We start from the raw sequence: 18,774 nt of genomic DNA on the forward strand, positions 1-18,774 counted from the left end.
ATTTATCAGACTGCTACCACCCTCACATATATGGCGTGTAGACTTAGGTGAATATATATCATAGATGAGAATTTCCATATTCTTATGTATTGATCATATAACGTTATGCCAGCTGGACTGTACTTATAAAAACAAAACTGATTTCTCTGCTGTTTCCCTAGGTATTGCATACCTGTTTGCAAAAGCTTATCTGATTTCCAAGAAGCCCCAGTATCTGGACACTTGTATCCGCTGTGGGGAACTGACATGGCAGAAGGGCCTGCTGAAGAAGGGACCTGGAATTTGCCATGGAGTGGCTGGTAGTGCCTATGTGTTCCTACTCCTATATAGGCTTACTGGAAACTCTAAATATATCTATAGAGCACAAAGGTTAGTATTCTCACCATTCAGCAGCACCTCACTTTGGCTTTGGGGTGTATTATTGTTATTGAGTTTGGTGAAATACAAAGAACACTCTCAGAACCTTGCATAGTCTATGATCACAATGCCTTCAAGTGGCTTAAATCTTTAAACATCCAAAACAGAACTAAAAATGCCCAGAGCTAGCAGAACACAAAACAATTTAAACAGGGACATTCTGTCCCTATTACTCAAGGAGTTAATAGAGGAGGTATCTGAGCCTCTAGCTATTATCTTTGGGAAATCATGGGAGACAGGGGAGATTCCAGAAGACTGGAAGGGGGCAGATATAGTGCCCATCTATAAAAAGGGAAATAAAAACAACCCAGGAAACTACAGACCAGTTAGTTTAACTTCTGTGCCAGGGAAGATAATGGAGCAGGTAATTAAAGAAATCATCTGCAAACACTTGGAAGGTGGTAAAGTGATAGGGAATAGCCAGCATGGATTTGTAAAGAACAAATCGTGTCAAACTAATCTGATAACATTCTTTGATAGGATAACGAGCCTTGTGGATAAGGGAGAAGCGGTGGATGTGATATACCTAGACTTTAGTAAGGCATTTGATATGGTCTTGCATGATATTCTTATAGATAAACTAGGAAAGTACAATTTAGATGGGGCTACTATAAGGTGGGTGCATAACTGGCTGGATAACCGTACTCAGAGAGTAGTTATTAATGGCTCCCAATCCTGCTGGAAAGGTATAACAAGTGGGGTTCCGCAGGGGTCTGTTTTGGGACCGGCTCTGTTCAATATCGTCATCAACGATTTAGAGGTTGGCATAGAAAGCACGCTTATTAAGTTTGCGGACGATACCAAACTGGGAGGGATTGCAACTGCTTTGGAGGACAGGGTCAAAATTCAAAATGATCTGGACAAATTGGAGAAATGGTCTGAGGTAAACAGGATGAAGTTCAATAAAGATAAATGCAAAGTGCTCCACTTAGGAAGGAACAATCAGTTTCACACATACAGAATGGGAAGAGACTGTCTAGGAAGGAGTATGGCAGAAAGAGATCTAGGGGTCATAGTAGACCACAAGCTTAATATGAGTCACAGTGTGATACTGTGGCAAAAAAAGCAAACGTGATTCTGGGATGCATTAACAGGTGTGTTGTAAACAAGACACGAGAAGTCATTCTTCCGCTTTACTCTGCGCTGGTTAGGCCTCAACTGGAGTATTGTGTCCAGTTCTGGGCACCGCATTTCAAGAAAGATGTGGAAAAATTGGAGAGTGTCCAGAGAAGAGCAACAAGAATGATTAAAGGTCTTGAGAACATGACTTATGAAGGAAGGCTGAAGGAACTGGGTTTGTTTAGTTTGGAAAAGAGAAGACTGAGAGGGGACATGATAGCAGTTTTCAGGTATCTAAAAGGGTGTCATCAGGAGGAGGGAGAAAACTTGTTCACCTTAGCCTCCAATGATAGAACAAGAAGCAATGGGCTTAAACTGCAGCAAGGGAGATTCAGGTTGGACATTAGGAAAAAGTTCCTAACTGTCAGGGTAGTTAGACACTGGAATAAATTGCCTAAGGAAGTTGTGGAATCTCCATCTCTGGAGATATTTAAGAGTAGGTTAGATAAATATCTATTAGGTATGGTCTAGACAGTATTTGGTCCTGCCGTGAGGGCAGGGGACTGGACTCGATGACTTCTCGAAGTCCCTTCCAGTCCTTGAGTCTATGAGTCTTTAGAGCAGAACAGGCTAACAGATTTTACATTCTAACAACCTATTTCTTCCTCAGACTAGTCCAGCCTCTTTTTAGAGACTTAATTCAAATAGGGTCATGAGCAATTGATTACATTAACTGATGAAGTGCTTGTAGTGTGACTCCGCAACCCTTTACTGGGATTAAACTCAAAAAGGTCCATGCTGCTTACTGACTTTTTGTACCTCCCCCTATGGTTGCCATGGAGTGTGAGGGCTAGAGGAATGGCACTAGATGGCACTCAAGTTCTGAATACTCAGAGTGCCAAAATATGGTGTGGATACACACCCGCTAAGTATGGGACTAAGATCATAACTCATCAAACATAGACTATTAAGTAGGTGTCATGTTGTTGACTTTTAGCCATTACCAGCATGGGTTGTGTCTGTCCAGAAATACAGCAGTGAAGACCTCCATATTCTATGAACAAATACCTGAGAATTCTAGCTCTTGCTACATAGCTGAGTGAAATGAACTGCTGGTTTCATTATATTGATTCTCTCTGGTTTTCACAACATGTGACACTGTCTCTCAGTACATGGAAGTGCACCTAAGCCAAGATCTTGCTTCTCCACATATTTTACACACACACAGGCCTCATTCTTCTCTCACTTACTCCAGTTTTACATCAGTGCAACTTCATCGACTTCCTATTTATACAGGTTTAAATGGGATGAGGTCTATGTAGAATTATAGTAGGGAGCAGTTTATTTTTAGTTCAGATTTTTTTCTAACATATTGTAGCGCTTTTAAATTATGTTTGTTTCTGTTTTCCTTAGCAAGCAGGAAATGGTTCTGGAATCACAATGACTTATTTTCAATGCTGCTCATTTTATAGGATTTTGAGAATATTTCACCTGCTTAATCATGTCTGTAATACAGGGCTTCTCACATCCATCCAGAAGACATTGCTGTTTTGTGTCCTGCTGGGTCCTGATGAAACAAAGACCAATATAAAAACACTTAAAAAAAAAAAACATTTATACACTCATAAATGTTATACAGAGACACAAAAAAGCTTGTAGATGTCAGACGGGCACCAAGCATGTCAAATATATAAATGCAGATTGGAACATTTCTGTTCTTGATCAAATGGACCTCAGTTTGGTGAGGGGAAAAAGGTGTAAACAGATTTGCAGATAACATCTGATAACTAGCAGATGTGAAACTATTAATATTCTTCCTATTGCATGAGTTGACGTGAAGACTTCTAATGACAAATGGGCAGGTACGCAGGGATGGCACAACGCCAGCTGCATAAAGAGAGAGGTAATAAAGACTTATTTTTTTGTCTTTACTGTTTCTTAGGTTTGCAGAGTTCTTATTTACAGAAGAATTTAAGGCTGGTTCCCGAGCATTAGAAAACATATATAGTCTGTATGAAGGCTTCTCGGGGACTGTGTGTTTCCTGATTGACTTGCTGCAGCCCAACCAGGCCGAGTTCCCTCTCTTCAGTGTCTTTGTCTAGAGAAGGATGTTCTCCAGTGACATATTGGAACAGCCATGCACAGGGCACCCGCAGTTTCACTTATCTGTAAAGGAAGGCTATTTACAAAATAAGCCACATTCGGTGGTACCACTAATGCTAGCCTTAATTTTGTGGGGGTGGGTCAGGAAAAAGCCTAAATATACTGGGGTTTGGAGAGGGACGTATGTGTTTTTTAAAAAATTAACAGTTTAAAAATAAAAGAGAGTGAAGTGGTTTTTCAAAATTGAATGGACAGAAATTGGGTTGTACTAAGCAAAGTAACGTCTTCTGATTATTCAAATGAGAGTGAAAGAGGCGTTAACAATCTAACATGATGGTCATACAGAAAAACGAAATGGAAATCAGAACAGTAGGGACATGCAAGGGAAATAAAATGATTAATCCAATGACTTTAAAAAGAGATCCATAAAATACGACCTTATACAGCTATGCTCTTGTAGGTGACACAGGTCACTAAAGTCTGAAAAGGCAAAATCTGGGATTTCTTAATTAAACATTTCTTAGTACTAGTACCACCTTTCCTAGAAGTACCTATATGTTGGAATCTTTTCATTGTTATATGCATATAATAGCAGTTATACAGCTACATTCTGTCTTTAATTGCACATGTACCACATTACTATTGCAGTCAGTGGGGTTTCATGTATGTATTCATGAATTTGACCGTGAGTTTCAAAACTGTGTGTGTGGTAAGAAACACTAATCCCTACCATCACCTTATGGTATAGTAGTAGTACTCCATCTTTTTATAAATATTTTTCTTTCATGAAGATCAACAGAAGCCATGTAGAAGACTTGGATCACTAAATTCTGTAGCAAAGGTCTTAGACAAGGTGTGTGAGGTAATGTTTTTTATTGAACCAACTTCAGGTCAGACTTGAAGAAGAGCTCAAAAGCTTGTCTCTCTCACCAACAGAACTTGGTCCAATAAAAGATATTATCTCATCCACCTTATCTCTCTAATATCCTCTGGCCAACATAGCTACAACAAACTGCAAATAGAAAGGATATAGAAGTCAAGTGCTATTCTCACAGTATCAGATACTAGGTAATATTGCTTATTGCTATCATCGAAAAAACTGCCTTTTAATCCATTATTTGAACTGTAGCATATAAATGGAGATTGAAAAAGTGATCGACAAAATAATTTCCTGATGAAATGGGGTGATACACTTTAGAGATACAAATTGTATGCAGACCTTTGATTTAACCCTGAATACTGGGCTTAGGAGAAGGCTGATAAAAAGTTTAAAACTAAAGCCACTTATTTCTCTGGTTAACAAAGTAATGTTGCTAATATACCACACAAGGTATTGTACTTGCCCAAATGATTTGTGGCTATTGAGATCTATGGTCAGTCCAGTAACAGTGCACTAGCATGGATAGGTAGAAATTGTATTTATTTATATACAGAGAGAGAGAGAGAGACTATTTGAAACCGAAACAAAATGCAAATGTAGATTTGTTAAACTACTGTAGCAGCAAATGCCTGTATTTACAATATATCAGACCAATATATTTCTTTATACTGGAATACAGTAATATGATTGAATTTAAGGGGAGAGTGGGAAAGCTGATAGGTCAAAAATTACACCCAATTGCTTCACATGTACAAGCTGACAAGTGCATAACCCAATCCCAGTACTCTGCTGATCTGCCATTCCCCTTGCGTTTTTACCTGGAAAAGATTCAGCTTTTCTTAGGGCCTGATCCTTTAAGGATTCCCATTGACTTCCATGGCTTTGGATCAGGCTATAGAATGGAGTCAGAGCCTGCAGCCCTTATATATGTTGTTAATCCCTGCTCACTCCCACAAGCCCCTTTCACATAAATTTATTTAATGGGATGACTTGGATGAATAAGGGATGAAGAATCAGACCCGTGTTGTATGGTGGTGTGGTGCAGTATTAAGTCGTGATTTCACCCCAGAAGTAGCTGCATTTTGAGTAATGCATTTCAGTGGTAGATAAAGCAATCTATTTTTGTATTAGTCTGTCAAGCACTTTGGGATCCTTGGAGGAAAGAGAATGTCAGAATGTACAGTACTATCAAAATGCAAAGTGTATCATTACTTGCTTCATTGTTGTGTGCAGAGACAATACCTCTCACATGTATGTGTACCTATTGTGCTGAAACCTGAAGTCAGTGGGAGAACAAGGATAAGTAATATGAATGGGATTTGTCCCAGCATGTTTAGATGTGTGCCCAAGATTAGAGGTCACCCCAGCATCCCAGATCTGCTGCTGGTCGATTGCTCAGCTGAGAAGTTGGGATCTTTTTCCAGGTTACACCCCGTGTTTTGGATGGCTAGCAGATTTTTTTAGAATTTGGACCCTTTTAAATGTGTTTGGGAAAGATGAAATTTTTGACCTGTCAGTTTTATCCTTGTAACCTGATATTTAGGGCCCTACCAAATTCACGGTCCATTTTGGTCAATTTCATGGTCATAGGATTTTAAAAATTATAAATGTCATGATTTCAGCTATTTAAATCTGAAATTCCACTGTGTTGTAATTGTAGGGGTCCTGACCCAAAAAGGAGTTGGAGAGGTCACAAGGTTATTGTAGGGAGGTTGTGATACTGCTACTCTTGCTTCTGCGCTGTTGCTGGTGGTGGCGCTGCCTTCTCCAGCTGCCCAGCTCTGAGCGGTGGTTGCCAGCCAAGAGCCTAGCTTTGATGACAGAGCCACCACCAGCACCAGCGCAGAAGTAAGCGTGGTGTGGTATGGTATGGTATTGCCACCCTTACTTCTATGCTGCCACCTGCAGAGCTGGGCCCTCAGTCAGCAGCCACCGCTCTCTGGATGCCCAGCTCTGAAGGCAGCGCAGAAGGGTGACAATACTGCACCCCCCCCAAATAATCTTGTGAACCCCCTGCAACTCCTTGGGTCAGAACCCCCAATTTGAGAAATGCTGGTCTTCCCCCGTGAAATCTGTATAATACAGGGTAAAAGTACACAAAAGACCAGATTTCAAGGGGGGGAGACCAGATTTCATGTTCCATGATGCGTTTTTCATTACCATGAATTTGGTAGGGCCCTACTGATATTATTTAATTCTAAACTTATATTGTACATAGTATTCACGCAGTTAAAATATAAAAGTAATGATATCCATGTTGCAGTATTTAGAAAGCTGCTCTAATTGCTTTTTATTCTATTGTGAAAAACAATTTTGGAAATATTTTTTTTCTTAAAACAGAGAACTGGATTCTGCTATCATCTGGACTCAGGGCTGTTTTAATCCTGCAGTTATTACCTTCAGCCTTATTTACAGATGCAGACTGAAAAAACAGTGGTTTTGGTATATACAACCTAAGAAACACAATTTAACCAACTCAGTCAAAAGCAAAAGACCTAGAACTTAAAATCTATTTATATAGCAGCACAATAATCATCACATTTTAATTTTTTCTTCATTATCTCTGGCACCACACAACCTAATTATAACCAACTAGCTATGTCTCAGGAGTTTTCACTGCAGATGGAGATGTGTGTCAAAACCCCAAACAAATCTAGAATATGGAATAATTACAAAAATTCAGATCCTAAACAAAAAGTATGCTGAGATTGTTACAAGACTCTAAGTTTTCAAATAGGAACTCAGTGACAATGTTTTAAATATTTAGAAAAAAGTAAAAATATTCCATAAAGGCAATGGATTAGATAACTCATTTTGCTATTCTATCATGTTTAATTTCCAATATGTATAGTTTTATTGATCTTTTAAACTTGTTCCTTATAAATGGCAGTAATTGCAAGTGTTAAGTATTCCTCATCTGTTCCCTGACGGCTTTCTATCTCTATCCTTTTGCAGAGCTCATTCTTTCTGATTTACATTCAGTAAGGAATCTCTCTTCTAATTTGCCATATATTCTAAAAGCAACTGAAAACGAGTTTACAGCCTTTTCTTGTAATCCTGGCTCATGAAGGTAATCTTTAGCCATCTGGGACTAATTGTGAGAGTAGCAACTACTTGTGTAAGGGTTGCACTGTGTTTATTATCCATTCTGCTATAAGAAAACAGATATAACCACTCTCCATTTTCAAAAGCCTCAGGCCCATCCTGTTCTCTTGAAGTCAAAAGGAGTTTTGCCATTGACTTCAGTATGAGCAGGGTGAGAACTCTCATTTATTTCCGCATTTGTAAAATAAAAAATATATTGTAGTCTCTTGGAACTTAATTGTTTATCATTTTAATCCTGCATTACCTTTTAAGAAAACCGCCTTACACTAAACAGTGAAGTCCCCATGCTTCTTAAAAAAAACAGCAACAAAACAAACAAACAAAGGAAAACAATTCAATTTAATTTTTAATAAATGCTTGTGTTGCAGTTGCATTAATTTAGACTTTGATTCTGCTTCACGGATTGAAAAAACTCAGCACATATTTTCAAAGTTTCTTTAGTAGCAAAACAATTCATAAATTGATAGTAATAATGTACAGTTAGATATGTAAGGTTGGATTTCAAAACTGTATAAAGGAGTTAGACACCTCATTTCTGCTGGGAGCTGGGTGCCTAACTCACTTAGGCACTTCTGAAAATGCTAGCCATAATGTAAAACTGGATTTTCAGCTCTTTCTTCCTCTTAACTCATATCCACTTGCAAATTCCCCTCTTACTTACCCCTGTTGCAAACTTTATTGTAGCTTTTAAGAAGTAGGCAAGTAAACAGCTTGTCTGCAGATGTCAGTGTTTCTGTGAAGAGATACAACAAAGTGATAAGCTCTCCTGTGTTCCATCCTTACTGCCTTCAGAGACTAATTGTGTCACACCCAGGCTGAGGCACAATGTCTAGCAGAAGTTACCTCTTCCCGCCCCAGAACCAAAATGTCGCAATTTGAAACATCATAATCCTGTGCAGATTATGCCACCATGCTGTGATAATACTATATGTTAGGAGATCCTCACCCACTTACCAAAAGTAGAACATGAAATGGCAGAATCTCTTTTACACATTAAATTAAAATCCCTTAATGTGTTTGGTTGTGAAATATAGGCCATAGGAATTTAAGTGGTATAAAAGTGTTTCTGATAATGCTTTTTGAAAGCAAAGGGGTTATGCTTTGCCATACATTGTGTGTATTGTTGCTTATTTATGGTGTGTGTGTATCCTGTTATTGTGTAGAGTGGTAGAATAGATATCCGCCTACGGCGCTATATACTATTTATGACTGTTGGCAAATCATCTGCAAATGGTTATTGTTGAATAATTTATTTTATTTGGTGATAGAACTAGATCTGAAATATTGAGGTTTAGTGATTTTAGGATTTATAGAGCCAGATACAATGTGTAATTTTCAGCAACAGAAATGTGAATTCTGACAGATACTTTTTTCCCCCCCCCCCCCCTAACACTCAAGCTTTTAGCATCAGGAATATATTTATTTTATGCCATTGTTTAAAATCTCAGCTTTTTCTACATGTTTTTTTTTCTTTTTCCCCCTCTATCCATGTTATAAATCACTTCAGAAGGCTAGATTAGCAGCCCAACTCCTTTGTTTTTGAAGCACACTACAGTAGAGCTGTCTATTTTAAGGTAAAAGGAGATTGTCCACATATTAGTATTAACGTTACTTTCTCACTCCCTGCTGGCCTCTGCTCATTGGCTCTGCCACTTCCCTGATGCTAAATATAATCATTGGACTGTATATCGATTGTCACTGACTTTTCAAATCTGTGAATGTAAAAAAACTGAATTTGTAGAGAATATTTCCAGTTTTACCGTAATTCATTTCTACTAAGACAGTCACAAAAGGGTGAGTAAAATGGACTAGTGTTCCAAAATATGCACCTAAATTATCCTTTGAAATATGCACAAATGAACAGAGACACTGGTTACCCTTAAAAACTTTTCAGTTTTTTTTGTAAATAAGTAATGTCACTTTCATATTCCTGATACTGAATATATAGAAATGCCACGGATAACATGAGAACATTGATTATTTTCAAAGGTCACATTGTTAAGTTTTAAGTGTGACCACTGTAGGTGTGTGCAAAATATAGAGTTGCAGGTGCAATGCAATAATTCTTCAGGCAGAGACCCATTTGCACATATAGTTACAGGGATGCAAACATAATTGTATGTTTTATGCATGTGATTATCTGTTTTTACTCATGCATGCATCACTGAGAGTACATCTTAGTTGCCCATTTTTTTAAAATTGGAGCAGTAATGTTTAGGGACAAAATGTCTCTCTCAGATCTATAGAGCAGATCTCAACTCCAGGGCCACCCGGGCGGGGGGGGGACAAATGGAGCAATTTGCCCCAGGCCCTGGGCCCCAGAGGAGCCCCGCGAGCCCTGGCCTGGCAGCGGTCTGGGTCTTCAGCGGCATTTCGGCAGTGGGGGGCCCTTCAGTGCTGCTGAAGACGCGGAGTGACTGAAGGCCTCCCCGCCGCCAAAATGCCACCGAAGACCCAGACCACCGCCGCCAGGTGAGTACAAACACCGCAGCTCCCCCACTTTGCCCCAGGTCCCCTGAATCCTCTTGGCAGCCGTGCTCAACTCTGATGGTCAGCTCCACCTATCTGTCCTGAACGTCTATTGACATAATATCAATGGGTGTTCTCCTCCTATACAAAGATCACAATATTAGAAATGAGAATTGCTGTACAGATTTAAGAGATGAATCTTACTGTCAAGAACCACATGGATGAACAACCATTGGCTAACACCACTGGTTTGCATTGCTGTGAGAAGAAATTTGAGTTTGTATTTAAATGTTCTAGATTGAGTAGTAAGTAACATTAAGGCTAAACTGAAAAGAAATGAGTAAACATCCAAAAAACACATTACTAAGGGAACAACATATTGCAAAGCCATAAGCCAGAAAAACTCAGGACCCACAAAACAATACTGCATTTTTGGGATGTGAACAGGCATTTTCCAAGAAAATAGCACAGAGTTTACTTTGTTGCACAAATATCGTACAGTATGCACTGTACTTAACAGATTTCTGCTGCCTTGAATCAATGCCAATTATAGCAAAGTCATCACAGGCATACTCACTGAAAAAAATTCTGTCCATATGGGAATTGTCTATAATTGTATCTACTGCTATCCATTCATATAGATTAATTTAATGGAATTGTGAAGAAATGCTCAATATGTGTGAGTACTCCAAAAAAGGGGTTGAAGTACACAAACTTTTTGAACTAATAAAATTCCTGCCTAATTTATATCCAACGGTTATCATTGTCATTACTAGTTCTGTATTCTGTTTGTAACATTGCCAGTCATGTTCTGAGAAATCAATACATCAACAAGAGACAGATTTATCATAAAGGATGAAAGGCTCTAGTCTCTTATTAACAAATATATAGAGCCCACTGACGTTTTTCATGTAATGATTCAAAGAGCAAGCTAAGGCAATTAGGTTCAAATACAGCAATACAAATAATATGGCAGAAAACTACTTTTAATTAAAACATTTTGCATAGACATGTTGATAGTTTATAAAAGATATTTTATAATACAATGATATTCCTAAACAATGTTGCAAAACGTACCAAAAAACATTTTATATAGAAATCCTGGGGTCAGTTGTATACTATATAGAGAGATGGGAAATCTTAAATATTTCTGTTTCATATCAGGCAAGAGTACTATATGAACTAAAATTAAGTTGTGCCTCAGTCTTTATTACCATTTAAATATGTCTGTTAGGGGAAAAGATTTGCACTAACATTGGGCCTGATTTTTCTACTGTGTTAACTTTGTATAGTCATTTAGGGTCTCATCCAACTCACTAAAATCAATGATAAAACTCCTGTTGATGTCAGTGGTGCAGGATAAGGTCATTACGTCTATATGAAGTAGGTGTGAAACTACTATTCTGGGCCCCAAGCCTGCAAATCCTTATGCATGCATTTAAGTTTATTCATGAGTCGCACATTGACATCAAGACTCACCGAAGTCGAGAATATTCACGTAAGGACAATTAAGCACATGCATGTTTGCATGATCAAGGCCCAGTTAGATAGCATTTTACACCTACTTTGGCCCGATTTATCTAAAAATATATGTAAGTACCAGCAAGTGTACAAGGGAAAGTAGATTACATTGCTAACATAGATATTATTTCATATCTAGTGATCATTTGCTATACACTGATTATTTGCTATATTCCAGCATATGATATATGGTATTCATTTCTTGTGTAATAAGGAAGTGCTGTAGCCTAGCTTCATTTTTTCTCTGTGACACCTACACACCGCCATAGCATGGTGCAGTTCCTTTAGAACTAAGATTGATTTTACCCTTGTAGAAATGCACCTTATTGGTTTTAAAACACCCTGATGTTATAATGTTGGAAACACTGTGATCTTTCAAGATGTGTTTATTGTATTAGTTTTACATTGTAGATTATACATGCCCTAACAGAAGTGCTAGAGTTATAGCATTTTAAAGCAGTGTTAATAATATTGGCTTAGCAGCGATAGAAAAAAATCTATGTATACCCACATTGTTAATATAAAAGCTGTGGTTATCTTTTGCCTTACAATAAAAGCCTAAACTTAAATGTTATGGATATTTGTATTAACTGATTAATTACTCTTGAGAACACTTGCTGTAGGTACCACTTTTCCCTCCAAATCAGTGCTGACTCAGTGTCCCAGTACTATTCTTGGTAGCACTGTGCTACTGGAGCAGAGGTCTTTTGGATGAGAAGTAAAACTAAGGTCTGGATTACCTGTGGTCATTAGAGATCCCATGGCAGTTTTCATAATAGTAGAGAGATGTTACCCTTGCTGTGTTGGTCAGTTTCCAATTCAGGCAAATATTTTCAGCCTGCCTAAATTTCACACGCACGTCCTCCCTCTCCCTATTATCAGAGCACCTTCTCTTCCCCTCTGAAGAACATTTAGGTGGCACAATAGTAAAATACACCTGAGCCCCCTCTTCACTATAGCATCCATCTGTGCTACCACCCGTGGAATAACAAATTATGGAGCTATGGTGAACTGTGGGCTCCAGATTTGCCTGTGCAGATGCAGATCTAGAAATGTCCCAAACAAAAGACAGTTACCACTTTTTCTCCCAATACTTGTTGCAGATCTGGAGCTGATACATAATAATGTTATGAATAAAATTTTAAAAACACTGTGACCTGGTCAGTAAATGCAAGTTATTGGACATTGGAGTTACTGGAATATTTATTATACTCTAATAAGGCCGAAGTTCAGTAGCTCTGTACAGGCAGGTGACACAATCGCTTTTCCTATAAGAGCACCCAACCACCCTTTGAAAGACAGTGGTACCTTTTGAGGGTGTAAGCCGAAGTGACACCACTGTTTTGTGGTGGGAGATGAGAGATCAAAGGATGTTAAACAATTAAAAAGTGTCTTGATCCCTGTGAAGGGTGATGAGTCTCTGCAGCTGTCCAGAGCGTGTCGTGAGCTTTGAGAAGGAAGCTCTGTGGAAGAGTCTATAGAGAGCTAGTCCTTCTAGGGTCCCTGTGTGGAAGACAAAGACCCAGTAGTAAGCTAGATGTGTGTAGTGTGTTTTATTGTTAAGATATGTTTTCTCTGAAGTGCTTGGGTTCTAAATAAATGATACTTTGCTTTAAGAAGGCCATTTGGTCACTGATTACTATTGTTGTCACCCTGAAGAGGAAAGAATTGCAGGATTTGGACATACCTCAGACCTGCTGAGGTAAATCACGTTTGCAACCCAGGGCCCAGCCTGAGAGTGCCACAATCACATGATTCCACCCTGAAAGACTGGTGATGCCTCAAGGCTTGAGAGCTAGAGGGGGCGAGCTTGGACAGATCAGGAAGAGTCAGACGTGCAGTTTGCCCAGTAACTGAGACAATTCCAATTGCTCTGTTTGTTAGATAATATTCTTTAAAGCCATCATATCTATAAGGATGTGTCCACATGCCTTTATAACCTTCAAACTTCTTCTGTTAGAAAGTATGTGCCATCATCCAAGAGCAGTGGGTGTTGTTGCCACATAGGAGACCAACTAAGAATTAATGATCTTAACCTTTAAAGCATCATTTCACTTTGGGCATTTGAAATATTTGAATTACTATATGGGTTCATTAAACTGTTACATTATTAGTGTGGCATCAGGTTGGCAGAGAGCACAATGAAAGCCCTAAAACACCATTTTTCCTTCTCAGCATGAACTTTGTTAATGATTGTCTATGCTAGCAGAGACAATACCTTATAATTGCTATGCACTAATTTAAATGACATTAGCCCCCTTGATGGTGGAGACACCTGTGGAGTCTTCTCAGGATGAAGAGTTTTTTAACCATGTGAAAGCAAACATAGGGTCAGGCCTACTGGGGCTTCTGCAGAGGAGGGTTGTGGTGAGACATATATCTAATAATCTATGAAAGCTGGCATTTGGTTTGAGAAAATGGATGAGGTCTTTTCTGAAGCAGTTTGCCCATCCTTGCTGAGAACAGGATAAGAGACCCATTGTGCAAGGTGCTGTACAAACACATAAGACATAGGCCCTGCAGTTGTAAAAACAACCATTTGAGGAGGCATAGGCTCTGACACTGGGAAGCTACACTTCTCTACCCATTTGCTGGTGTTTGTTGCTCTGAAAACTCAGAACTGTAATCCATCACCTTAGGGTTTGGCAGCAAGGTCCTGAGCCTGTCTACCCTACAGCTTTCACCATTTCTACCACTAGTATTGCTGTACTATGAATTATGGGTCTGTTTATTTTTCCAAAAGGAGAAATAGGTTGCAGCCTCAGAGCTGTCAAAAGCAGGACAAAAGGTCAGAAATCTATTCCCATTTCATCTTAATCTTTTTCTAAAATAGATTTTCTCAGCAACTGGTCTCCAGGTTCCACAAGTACCCATAAATCATAGTTAAAGTTTCTGCAGTGTTTTATTGAAGCCCTATGGACACGCCATAAGGGATTCAGGAATTCAGTGCTTAATTTGTAATGAAAGAAGTACAGGGCTCAACAATTTTTTGACATTCATAACTGAAGTAGCAAGTGAGGTGCCGGGGCTATGAACTGCCAGGCCTAGAGATGCCACAAATTAAGCACTGTGGGAATTTTTGTATGCACATGGTAAGCTAGTGAAAAGTGGCTGAATGGGGAGATCAGTGTTACATTATGAGAGATTAAACTAGGGAAACCTTGGTTAAAACTTTCAAAAATGGATACAGCTTTCAGGTGCCAATTTAAAACACTTTCGGCCTGATTTTTCAGAAGAGCAGAGTGCCCACAACGCCAACTGCATTCAAGTGTCTCAAGTTGGGCACGTGAAAATTGTCATACAAAATCAGAGGCTGCTTTTGTTCCTGCACTTAGGCCATCAATCTGATTTCCTGTGTTTGCTAGCAGTTCAGCCCAGGTCAGCCTAGATGAACCTGCCACCTCTGATTTATTTCACCCAGGCAATCCTTGCAGGTTGACTCTTGGAACTGGGTCCAACTCATTTCCCAAAGGCTGGTGAGGACTGAAGTGAGTGGTCAAAGCTAACACAACCTTCCATTTCCCCCATGGGAATGCGCCAACATTATGTTAAGTTCACAGCCTTGTGCAAGACACCTGTCGAAGCCTGTCCTTGTCCCTGCCTACTTACAGTCTGACAAACCACATGGGAAAATGGTGCAGTGGGAAAGGGAGAATGAGGGTCAGCTTTGAACTTCAGAAACTCTCACCCAACTACAGTTCCCAACCCCACAGGATTGTCCTGGAGTCTCTAGGGGCTTGTGTACACTACCTGGCGGATCAGCAGGCAGCAATTGATCTAGCGGGGGTCTTAGTATAGATGCAATAAATCGACTGCTGAGTGCTCTCCTGTCGACTCCAGTGCTCCACCACGAGAAATGCAAGAGGAGTCGACGGGAGAATGCCAGCTGTTGACCTACTGCAGTGAAGACTCTACGGTATGTGGATCTAAGTACGTCAACTTCAGCTACACTATTCACATAGCTGAATTGCGTATCTTAGATCGACCCCATGCAGTAGTGTAGATAAGCCCTAGGAATTAAAGATTTATCTTTTATTAAAGATTGTCATGTGATGAAACCTCCAGGAATAGGTCCAACCAAAATTGATGCCTCATCACCCAATGATCTTTAACCAACTGTTTAGGTGCACTGGTGCTGGAATTAAGGGTGGGGGGGGTGCTGCTGCACCTCCCTGGCTTGAAGTGGTTTCCACCATATACAGCAGCAGTTCTCAAACTGTGGGTCAGGACCCCAGAGTGAGTCACAGCCCCATTTTAATGAGGTCACCAGGGCTGGCATTAGACTTGCTAGGGCCCCGGGGCCTAAGCCTGAGTCCCACTGCCAGGGGACAAAGCTCAAAAGCCTTGGGTGGCGGGACTCAGGGTACAGACTCCCTGCCTGGGGCTGAAACCCTTGGGCTTTGGCTTTGGCCCCTGCTGCCTGGGGTGGTGGGGCTCAGGCAGGCTCAGGCTTGCGTCCCCCCTCCTGGGCTCATGTAGTAATTGTTGTCAGAGGAGGCTGTCCTGCAAAGAATTTGGGAACCCCTGAGCAGGTTTACAGTGCGGACCGGGTTCAATGGCTCTCAGCATTCCCACTGCACAAATTGTCCGGGCACCCCTGTGCAGGGGGCTGTGGAGGTAACTACAATAAAGCTCCTAAGGGGGGGGGGATGCCGCTTTTTCCCGCGCCCCACCCTGACAAGCAGAGCCGCAGGGGGAGTTGGGGGGGCTCCTCTCCGCTGGGGCTGACCCAAGCCCCTTTGCCATTGCTGCGGCTGCTCTCCGCCCCTGCCGTAGCGGGCAGGCTCTGCCTCGCCCGGGGCCCCGAGCCCGCCTTCACGTCCGGCCGCGGCACAGCTCCCCGGCCGGGACTGACGGGCCCGGGCAGGCCCCTGCTGCGGGCGAGGGGAGCCTGGGCAGCGGCAGCTGGCCCTGGGGACTCCCCCTAGCGGGCAGCGCTCTCCCCGCACGCAGCCCCGCGGCAGCCCGGCCCGAGCCCCGCGGCAGAGGGCGGAGCGGGGGCCCTGCCCAGCCGGCTGCCGCAGACAGATAACTCGCCCGGCGCGCGAGCCGCCTGCACGGGAGGAGATGAAATTCCCCGGCTCCGTCCTCGTCTCCCTGTTCCTCTTCGTGGGCGAGACGGGCACCGCCCTGTACCTGAGCAGCACCTACCGCTCGGCGGGGGACCGCATCTGGCAGGCGCTGACCCTGCTCTTCGCCCTCCTGCCCTGCGTGCTGGTGCAGTTCAACCTGGTCTTCATCCACCGGGACGTGAGCCGGGACAGACCCCTGGTGCTGCTGCTGCACATCCTGCAGCTGGGACCCATTGTCAGGTGGGTGGCGGGCTGCTGGCCTGGGTGGGGCGAGTCCTGCCCTCTCTATTTACTTCATTAAAAAGCATCACTACGCCCTTCCAGCCACCTCCAGTGCTGCGCGCCAGGGGCTCTCCCTGGGGGCTGCCCAGAGCGGACGAGTGCGCGAGTCCCTGGAGCGGAGCTGTTCCTCTGGCGCCCTGGAGAGTGGATCTTATTTTCTGCGTCTTTTTCGTTTTGAATAGGCTAGCGAGCTCTCGGCGTTTGTGCATCATACACGCGTGTGCAGCTGTGTGTACGTTTGCAATGTATTGCACGTATTGATATGTGTAACATTTGCCTAGTCTTCAGATTTGTGGTTTAGATACAGCTGTGTTCCTGAGATGGAAGCACGTTGCCTTTCTGTGTATGAGACACAAATATGTATACATTCTCTCTGGTTACACATCTCTGTTGTATATGTGTAGAGATGCTGCTGATAGGTACAGACATATTTATCCATATGAGCTAGATCTGTGCATGTTGTGTGTTTCTTTGCACAATCTCCCCCTCTCCAAAACATTAGTTTGTTGTATTTCTATAGCTATTCTATCATAGGTGCTGGAACTGGAGTTGCAGGGGGGTTCCATTATATAAGGGGTTTACAGTTTGGTTCAATGGTTCTCCGCGCACCCCCCACCCCTAAAAATTGTTCCATCCCCCCTTATTCTATTGGTATGAAGTTGACTGAGGCTGCTTTCTGCTTATGCACCTGCATTAATCAGAGTAACACTAATGCTGTACAATATGCTTTAATTTTTATTTTTTCCATCTCTCAGGAATGGTCATGTTGCTGCCCTGAAAGCAAACACAGGGAAAGGGTGTGGTATTTGCTAACTTTCAGATTCCACAATCTTAACACGTAGCACTGAAGAAGATAGGTTGTGAGGTCCCCCCCACAGAGGATGGAAATAACAAAGAAAGGCCAGGCAGCAAGCAAACAGTTTTCTCTTCTATGCAGTGAGATCCTTACTGAGGCTATTTGTTTGGATGGAATCTAGAAGCTGTTTTCTGTTTGTACAGACAGGGCCCATTTCTCTAAAGTTGCTTGACTCTATGTGAATGAGATAAGCAGTTTGATAGTTGTAGTGACTGGGGCCCGGTCTACACTACGTATTTAAACCAAATTTAGCAGTTAAACCGATTTAACCCTGCACCTGTCCACACAACGAGGCCCTTTATATCGATATAAAGGACTCTTTAAACTGGTTTCTGTACTCCTCCCCGACGAGAGGAGCAGCGCTGAAATCGGTATTGCCATGTCGGATTAGGGTTAGTGTGGCCGCAAATCGATGGTATTGGCCTCCGGGTGGTATCCCATAGTGCACCATTGTGACCGCTCTGGAAAGCAGTCTGAACTCGGATGCACTGGCCAAGTAGACAGGAAAAGCCCCGCAAACTTTTGAATTTCATTTCCTGTTTGGCCAGCATGGAGCTCTGATCAGCATGGGTGGCGATGCAGTCCCAAATCCAAAAAGAGCTCCAGCATGGACCGTATGGGAGATACTGGATCTGATCGCTGTATGGGGAGACAAATCTGTTCTATCACAGCTCCGTTACAGAAGAGGAAATGAGAAAGCATTTGAAAAAATCTCCAGGCTATGATAGACCGAGGCCACAGCACAGTGCTGTGTGACAAGCGTAACGGCAAGCCAAAGAATCAAATGGACACTCATGGAGGGAGGGAGGAGATACTGAGGACTCCAGCTATCCCACAGTCCCCACAGTCTCTGAAAAGTATTTGCATTCTTGGCTGAGCTCCCAATGCCTGTAGGGTCAAACACATTGTCTGGGGTGGTTCAGGGTATATCTCATCAATTTACCCTCCCTACCGCCCCATGAAAGAAAAGGGAAAACAATCATTTCTTGACTTTTTTCAATGTCACCCTA

The 18,774-nt window shown here is 41.8% G+C and overlaps 2 protein-coding genes and 1 long non-coding RNA gene across 7 annotated transcripts in view; 2 read left to right on the plus strand and 1 right to left on the minus strand.

Moving 5' to 3' along the window:
- Positions 1-4,474, plus strand: part of LANCL3 (LanC like 3) — a 35,119-nt gene extending 30,645 nt beyond the window's left edge. Inside the window, exons 4-5 of the mRNA XM_030575740.1 lie at positions 162-369; positions 3,419-4,474. Coding sequence (XP_030431600.1) covers positions 162-369; positions 3,419-3,578 — 368 coding nt within the window. The 3' untranslated portion in view covers positions 3,579-4,474. The remainder of the gene's footprint in view (positions 1-161; positions 370-3,418) is intronic.
- The window catches only part of LOC115657666, a 39,858-nt gene extending 23,064 nt beyond the window's left edge, over positions 1-16,794 (minus strand). For 4 of the 5 annotated variants that reach the window (XR_004002029.1, XR_004002025.1, XR_004002028.1 and 1 more), the window contains exons 1-3: positions 16,706-16,794; positions 8,226-8,297; positions 2,968-3,043 (exon numbers count right to left, since the gene is read on the minus strand). This is a non-coding gene — a long non-coding RNA (uncharacterized LOC115657666). Of the gene's footprint in view, positions 1-2,967; positions 3,044-8,225; positions 8,298-12,862; positions 13,058-16,705 lie in introns of all 5 variants that reach the window. The other variant, XR_004002026.1, reaches the window with a different exon arrangement.
- The window catches only part of XK (X-linked Kx blood group), a 31,456-nt gene continuing 29,257 nt past the window's right edge, over positions 16,576-18,774 (plus strand). Inside the window, exon 1 of the mRNA XM_030575709.1 lies at positions 16,576-16,866. Within this exon, the coding sequence (XP_030431569.1) occupies positions 16,622-16,866 (245 nt within the window). The 5' untranslated portion in view covers positions 16,576-16,621. The remainder of the gene's footprint in view (positions 16,867-18,774) is intronic.

The sequence above is a fragment of the Gopherus evgoodei genome, chromosome 1 (assembly GCF_007399415.2).
Source record: "Gopherus evgoodei ecotype Sinaloan lineage chromosome 1, rGopEvg1_v1.p, whole genome shotgun sequence".
In the NCBI taxonomy this organism is placed as follows: domain Eukaryota; kingdom Metazoa; phylum Chordata; order Testudines; family Testudinidae; genus Gopherus; species Gopherus evgoodei.